Below are 7,842 nucleotides of genomic sequence, written 5' to 3'. Positions count from 1 at the left end.
CTATATCTATTAGGGGTTGCAGGAGGGATGTGTTCCCACGTCCCCCAGCCCTGCCGCGCATGAGATGGGGCAGCGAGCAAGGAGAAACCACTCGCCTGCACCTTGCCCTTTGCTATAGGCGTTAGGTAGCTATTTTAGGGTGCAGTCCTCTCCGCGTCACCCTTCCCAGGGCTTGTCGTGGATTTGGCTGCTGTGGGTGTGGGGAAACCTCGGTGCTGTAGGGACGGGGGTCGTGCAGGTCCTGGGATGCTCGGGATCAGCTCCCGGGAGGAGAAGGAGGAGAACTCCCCTCCGTTGCAGACGCAGCCCTTGGAGAAGATGCCGGATCCTGCCCGAGCTGGTGACATAAAGCACCTGTGGGGTCTGGGAAGGAGCCGGCTGCGGCGCGGGCAGAGCCGTGGGATCAGATTAGGGCAACCGGGGCCGAAAATAGAGACGCCGGTCAGTGACGGGAGGTTCATGGGGTGCTTCAGCCAAGCCTGGGTGGGAGGTGAGATGCAGAGATATTTGAACCCTGGAAAATCACAGCTCGGATGGTCCCGGCTGTTGCCCAACGGCCTCCTCCAGCCCAGCCTTCCTGGAAGGAGAAAGGCCATGAGAAACCACAGCCCTGAGCCTGCACGTAGCAGGATTAATCACCCCATTTCCCTTAAATGATTCCCTTAAAAAAGGGTTCAAATGCCTGGAGAAAACCTTTCTCAACACCCAAACCTTTGGAAGGGGTGTGGAATGAGGCTGAACAAGCCACTTTCTGCTGCTCTTCTGCTGCGGAAGGTCTGGGGAGGGGGGGGACACACCGTGGGGCAGCCGTGACAAGGAGGGGGGGACCACAGCCCAGCCTCATCCCAGCACTGCTGGGGAGTGGGGTGCATGGGGCAGGACCCTGAGAGAGGGGGCACGTCAGCCTCCTCCTGGGGGCCCCACCAGGTTCAGGTGGACCCCACCAGGTTCAGGTGGACCCCATGGCATGGCTTTGCACCCCGGTCCAAGGTACCCAGCTCTGCAGCATCCCCGACCCATCTCTTGCTGCATCTTGCGCTGCTCCTGCCTGCGCTGAGACGGGGACGCTGGGCACCATCCTGCCCATGCCACACGCTGCCACTCATCCCCCTGGGGCTGAGACAGGGGATTTGCTGAGGACCCCCCTCCACGTGGGGCTGTTGTGCTCAGAATCACCCAGGACAAGAGCAGGAAGAGATGTGCGATGTGACGGTGCCCGTCTCCGCGTGGGCAGAGGACTCGCAGGCTGGGTGTCAGGAGTAAGCCGGGCAGGAATTAGGCACATTAACTCGCGGGGCAAAACAAACCGATTGCGAAGGTTTAACCAGATCAGTGACTTAAAGAGCTTAGCAGGGAAGGGAGAACCGGACCAAGACGCGCTTAGCACAGCGAGGCGAGCGCAGGGCAGCCGGCCTGGCAGCCACGCATGGCAGGAACTGGCTCCTCAGGGCTGGAAGACCACAAGAGCCACGGCAAGACCCTGGATGGGGGACATGGGGACAGGCTGGGAGCGCTGGGGCAGGGGGAGATGGGGTGGTGGGGACAAGGGGTGCCCGCCTTTGTCACCCGAATGGCCCCGGGTAGCATCCCCCACCTCCACCACACTTCACCCAGGGGCAGGGGGGTTGCAACCCCACGCTGACCCCCTGTCTCTTGGGCCTGGGGGGGTTGCAGACTCTCAGTGGGGGGGTCTGGGCAGGCGTGGGGTGACCAGACTGAGAAGAGGGGATTTATCGGCATTTCTCAGCACGGCTGAACCAGGGGTGGAAGCACAAAGGTGCCCCTCCTGGGGACTGGAGGTGAAAATACCCAGGGGCTCAAAAAGAGCCCAAACCATGCCCAGGTGTGTTCCCAGCCCTGGGTCACACACCCAGCCCCTGCAGACGCCCCCGAGCACTGGCTGTAGGACAGAAAGAGGCCAAAGTCCCAGTGCGGTGACCTGCAGCCCACCCTGAAAGCTCAGGGGGGACAGAACCCAGGCTGGGCTCAGCTGCCCAAAGGGGCAACTCAGGGGCCAAGGGGGCAATTCCCACACCCTGTGGCTAATTGGGGCTGTAACGGCCTCTTAAAGGAGTAAAGGCTGGAGGGGGGGAGAGGGTGTGAAATGGAGATTGGGGGATTCCAGGAGGAAAGGGTTAAGGGGAGGGGGCGGTGAGGTGGGGAAATGTTCTTTAAACGCTACCACAGGGTCCTAGGCAGTGAAATGCTGGGCTGTGGGTAGGGGGTAGCTGTGGGGGTGAGGGCAGGCTTGGCTGGGGACCCCAGCGTGGCGGGGCACAGCCCCGGTGCCGGGGCTGGAGGGGGGAGCCCGGTTCCCTCCGCCCGGTCCCCGCCGGCCCCGCGGAGCTGCGAAGGCGGCTCCTGCAGTGCCCTCTTGCGACGCCGGCCCGGGGACGCGCTGGGGCTCCTCGGTGGCTTCCCTGTCCCTGGGACCTGGCCTGGGGACCTTCACGGGGGCAGCCCTGTACCCCCATCGCCTTCACCCCGTCCCTGTCCCCCCTCCATCACCCTCGGACCGTCCCTGTCCCCCTTCCATCACCCTTGGACCATCCCTGTTCCCCCCTCCATCACTCTCACCCATCCCTGTCCCCCCTCCATCGCCCTCACACCATCCCTGTCCCCCCTCCATCACTCTCACACCAGCCTCTCAGAGGCATCGTGGCTCTGGGGACTTTCTGTCCCTGCCCATCAGTGCCTGTGCCCCTGCCACCCTCCCTGGCACCGGCCTCGTGCCAACACACTTCATCAGGACTAGCCCGAAGGAATTAACAGCGAAAGGGAGAGAAGCTGGGCTTAGGTATTAACATGCCACATTAATTTTATTTTTCCCAGAATGTCTGTAACAAAATAATCTCATAAACCCAACAAGTGTTGGTGCTATTTATGTAACGTCGCTGCTGGCAGAGGGCGAGCGGGGTTATGCAAAGCCCTGTGCTCCCGGGGCAGGGGATGCTCCCAGAGGCAGGCACCAAAGGGTCAGGCTTCTGCTCTGTGTTTTCCCCCTGACCCTGTGCTGGAGGTGCTGTGGGTTTTCTCCCCAAAATTCACACCCCAAACGGGCCCAGGACCCTCCAGCAGGACTTTGCTGCTGTGCCCATGGTGCATGAGCAGCCCGGTGATGGTGTCAGACGGAGCTTTCTGGGGGTGGCACAGGGCTCCTGTGCTGTGTGGGGCACAGGGGGTTCACAGACCAGGTCACCCCCAAAACAAAACCAGGACGGTCCCTGGACAGCATGCGGGAGGCTCCTGGCCGGTGGCTGGACCAGCCTGGTCCATCCTGAGAGTGAACCTGGACACGCAGGTGCCAGCACAGCCATGTCTGTGGCATGGGAACGGGGCTTGCTGCACCCCACAGCATGGCTTGGGGGGCCCCGGTGGCTGGGGACTGGTAGCATCTTGCAGGAGCTGCTGCAGAAGCCACTGGATGAGGATTTACCTGCAGAGATGTCACCCAAAACCGCAGCCCAGGGACTCGTGTGGGTGCAGGAGGTGATGGCTGCTCCCCCGCAGCAGAGGCAATCCCGGAGGTGTGTTACCCCGGCCACGAGCAGCCACTGTGTCATGGGATGATGGGGTTAGTTTTTATTTTCTTTTTATTCTTTTTCCTAAAACAGATATCGCATCTCGCTCCAGCACCAGCCCGGGGAGCTGCCGTTACTCCTCCCCTGGGAAAGCCAGGTCTCAGGTGGGGCCACAACTGCCCTCCCCACCACCCCACTGCACTCACTGCTCTTCGTGCCACATGGGAGGACATCCCTCCCCCTGCCCTGGGACCCCAACTGCCTTTCCCCACCCTTTGAAATCCCCAGCGGGGCTTTCCCTGTGCACCCGGGTATCCTTATTTCAGCTAAACGTGCGCTTATTTGCAGGGTGGAGCTGCGAGGACGCCTGGGCTCTGCCCCTCGCCCTTCCACCAGCCCTCCCGTCCTCGCTAACTGCATCAGCCTCCCCTAATCCGGTAAGAAAACGGGAATAAGCGTGTGAATTGTAATGGATATCGTGTTCCAGCTAAAGATACTGCAGGACTATAAAGTGTGATGAGACCGTAACCTTACTGAGACCGAAGGGTGGGGAGGAACCGTTGCATCGAAGGATTTTGAATTATTTTTGGTCTTACTGCTCTAATGGAGTTGATTTTTTCTTTTTTTAAAGGTCTTTCCCTGCAATTCCTTTAAGTAGGTTCTGCTCTAATCAGGTCAAAAGCTGATTTGCAAATAATCACCAGGGAGGGGAAAATAAAAAAAAAACCTGAGGGATTTAAGCCCAAGCTGTGCATTTCATACTATTAATTGAAAGCCTGGGAGAGATAATGTGTCCCCTCTCCTGGCTGAGACCTGTAAGCTGCTATTAGCAGCAAACTCCACACTCAGCTCCGGGGAATCATCTCCTGGTTGGGATTATGGCATGGGAAAACCTCCAGCGGGCAGCGATTTAGTGAGAGGGCAGAAATTAGGGAGCATCGAGGAGATACGGGGTGTCAGAGCATCTGTGAGCTCTGCGTAGGGTAGCACAAAACCAAAAACGATGGTTTGAAAACAGAGATTAATAGGAGACAGATGCATCCCTCCCCAGAGCGTCACGTGAAGTCATGCTGGTAGCTCAGATATTTCTCTGCCACCTATTTTCTGCACACATTCCTGTGCGTGTTGTACGTTATTTGTGACCTTACACAGATTTTTCAGGACAGATTATGTCTGAATGTGTGTGTATAATATATATATATTATATATATATATATATGTGTGTACATCTGTGGTGCCTGGCAGAGACCCCAGACACTCCGCTGAGGGCAGCTCCTAACACATCTTCCACCTCCCCACGCACCCGGAGGAGGGAAGAGATCAATAATCAGAGAAATCCACTCTGGTATTAATTACACGCCATTACCAGGGCTTATTTGCTAATCCCCATTCTAATCACCCTCACGGTTATATTTTCAGCCAGTACTTAAGGACGCCACACGGAATGGATAAAATATATCAAAGTTTACTTCTGTTGGTGCCCCAGCACCGTGCGGGCAGGAGCCCGGCAGCAGCACGAGCGGGCGCAGAGGCGAGAAGCGAGGGTTACACACCAGACCTGCTGTCCCACACCAAGGCAGTCGCGGCACATTCATGAGTCAGTGAAATCCCCCCCCACCCCAACCCAAATCAAGTAGTCTTTTTAATTAAAAAAATAAATAATAAATAAGGGGGGTGAGTTATGGCTTTCCAGCAGGAGGGAGGGATTCATGCAGCCTCCGGGGAAAGCCACGGCGAAAGCTGGGAGCAGCAAAGCGAGGCCCCGCTTCGGTGGCCCGGCCGAGGGATGCCGTTAGCCTGGGGACCACGATGTGTCCGGCGAAGGAGCGGGCTGCAGATCCCGGCAGGGAAGGGATGATGCTGTCGAGTCCAAGCCCTCCATCCCGAGGCCGGCTCAGGGCTGGTGGGGCAGAGATGGGGACAGCAATGGGGACAGCGGAGCCAGGACCCTGCACAAGCTTGGAGAGGGATGCTTCATCCTGAGCCCACCTCCGCCTCCTCATGTCTTCTCGCCCCTCCGGAGCCCGCAGCGACAGGCTCTGCTGCAGGGTGACGTTGCGGGTGCTCAAGGACTCTCGTTGGAAGCACAGAGAGGCTTCAAGTGTCACCAGTCATCAAAGCAGTCCCAAAAATCCAGCCTGGTAGGATCAAACAGTGCCGGTGCCATCGCGAGGACCACTCCTCTTCTGCTCTCTGCCCCTGCCGGGGTGCCCAGTCTGGAGCTGAAACCCCTGTCTGGGGATGGTGGAAGCAGGGCGACCCCGAGCCCCCTCGATCCCCCACTGAGGCTTGCACGGGGGCACGTTGAGGCTACACCCAAGTCCCAGCATGAGGCACAGTCCCACCAGTGTCCTGCTGGCCCAGGGTCTTGGGGACCCCTCCCGGGGGGCAGTGGGGCTCGGACAGAAGGGGCCCTGCCCCATTGCGGCTGCCCTGACCCTGCTGCCTTTGGCAGGGAGGTGACCCCAGACCAGGCTGGGGGTGCTGCCAGCACATTCCCCTATAAACACCCCCAGATCTGGCAAGATCCTCCAGGGACCCCAGACCCTGCAGGGTCCCTTGTGCACCCCAGACCCTGCAGGGTCTCCCAACCCCACAGGAGTTCCCAGACCCTGCTGGGTCCCCCAACCTCACTGCACACCCCTGGACCCCTGACCCTGCAGGGTCCTTCAAGCACCCCAAACCCCCAGAGTCCTCCAGGGACCCCCCCCTCCCAGATTCCTCAGGGTACCCCAAGGTCTTCAGGCCCCGCTGAGACCCCCTACTCCATAGGGTCCCCCAGACCCCCCAAACCCTGCAGGATCACCCCAGAACCTTCAAATCCTCCTGACCCACTGGGTCCTGACCCATCAGACTCCCCAGGACCTCTTCATAGACCCCAGACCCTGCTGAGCCCCCACACACCATAGGGTCCCCCAAAGCCTGCAGGGTTCCCCCAGGACCCCCAAACCCTGCAGGATCCCAACCCATCAGCCTCCCCGGGACCCCCTTCGAGGACTCCAGACCCCACTGAGTCCCCCCGCCTTTAGGGTCCCCCCACTCCTGCAAGGTCCCAACCCATCAGCCTCCCCAGGACCCCCTCAGGGCCCCAGACCTCTCTGAGTCCCCCCACACCATAGGGTCCCCCAAACCCTTCAGGGTCCCCTCGGGACCCCCAAAGCCTGCAGGGTCCACATTCCCCGGGACCCCCTTAAGGACCCCAGACCCCGCTGAGCCCCCCCACACCATAGGGTCCCCCAAATCCTGCAAGGTCCTCCCGGGACCCCCAAACCCTGCAGGGTCCCAACCCCTCAGACTCTCCAGGACCCCTTCGAGGACTCCAGACCCCACTGAGCCCCCCCACACCATAGGGTGCCCCAAACCCTGCAGGGTCCCAACCCAGGACCCCTTCGAGGACCCCAGACCCCGCCAGGTCCCCAAACCCCCCAGCTCCCCCCCCTTGGTCCTCCCTAGGCGGGGCTGCGGGGCGCGGCGGGCAGGCGGCGGGCGGCGGCGGTCGGTGCGGCGGTGCCGCGGGGGCGGGCGGGGGCCCAGGGGACGCAGCTGCGGAGGGCGCGGGCGGCGGCCAGGAGGGCGGCGGGGCGGGGCCGGGGGCGGCGGCGCAGCCCCTTCTGCAGCCGCTGGCTGTGGGCGGCCAAGGCCAGCTGGGCCTGGGCTACGCCGGCCCCCAGGCGGCCCAGGGCCTCGGCGCGGGCGGCCAGGCGGAGCTCGGCGTGCCGCAGGGCGCAGTGCACCTGCCGCACCCGGCCCTCCAGCTCCGCCGCCGCCCGCCGCCGCCCCTCCGCCGCTACCAGCCGCCGCCGCGCCGCCGCCAGCTCCACCGAGCCCGGGGAGCGGCTGCTGCCGGTGGGGCCGTTGTTGCTGCTGCTGCCGGTGGGGCCGGTGCTGCTGGTGCTGCCGCGGTTGGTACCGTCGCGATCGGGACGCTGCTCGCTGCCCGCAGCCGGATCCGCATCAGCCGCTGCCGCCGCCGCCATGGGAACGGGAACGGGAGCGGGGCAGCGCCGCGGAGACGATATATAGCCCGGGGGCGGTGCCGGGCTCCGGACGGCTCGGCCCAGCCGGGGGCGGCTCCGGCACCGGCTCCGCACCGGCACAGGGGGGGCGCGACCCCGGCCCGGGACGGCACAGCCCTGGCGGGGGGTGCTCGGGCTGCGTATGGCCCGGTACGGCACCGAGCTGGGGTACGGCTCGGTGCGGCACCGGCAGGGGTCGGGGCTCAGTACCGGCCCCGGGCTCGGTACGGCACAGCCCAGGCGGGGGGTGCTCGGGCTCAGTATGGCCCGGTACGGCTCGCGGTACGGCTCGGTACCGGCACCAT

The 7,842-nt window shown here is 62.3% G+C and overlaps 1 protein-coding gene across 1 annotated transcript; it reads right to left on the bottom strand.

The window, feature by feature from the left end:
• Positions 1-6,970: 6,970 nt before the first annotated feature.
• On the bottom strand, positions 6,971-7,842 carry TRNP1 (TMF1 regulated nuclear protein 1). Its single transcript, XM_068418087.1, is given in 4 exon segments — positions 6,971-7,561; positions 7,563-7,625; positions 7,627-7,700; positions 7,824-7,842. Coding segments are annotated over 4 exon segments (747 nt in total).

Source organism: Nyctibius grandis, chromosome 24 (assembly GCF_013368605.1).
Source record: "Nyctibius grandis isolate bNycGra1 chromosome 24, bNycGra1.pri, whole genome shotgun sequence".
NCBI classification, from domain to species: domain Eukaryota; kingdom Metazoa; phylum Chordata; class Aves; order Nyctibiiformes; family Nyctibiidae; genus Nyctibius; species Nyctibius grandis.
This window is presented reverse-complemented; position numbering and strand designations above follow the sequence as displayed.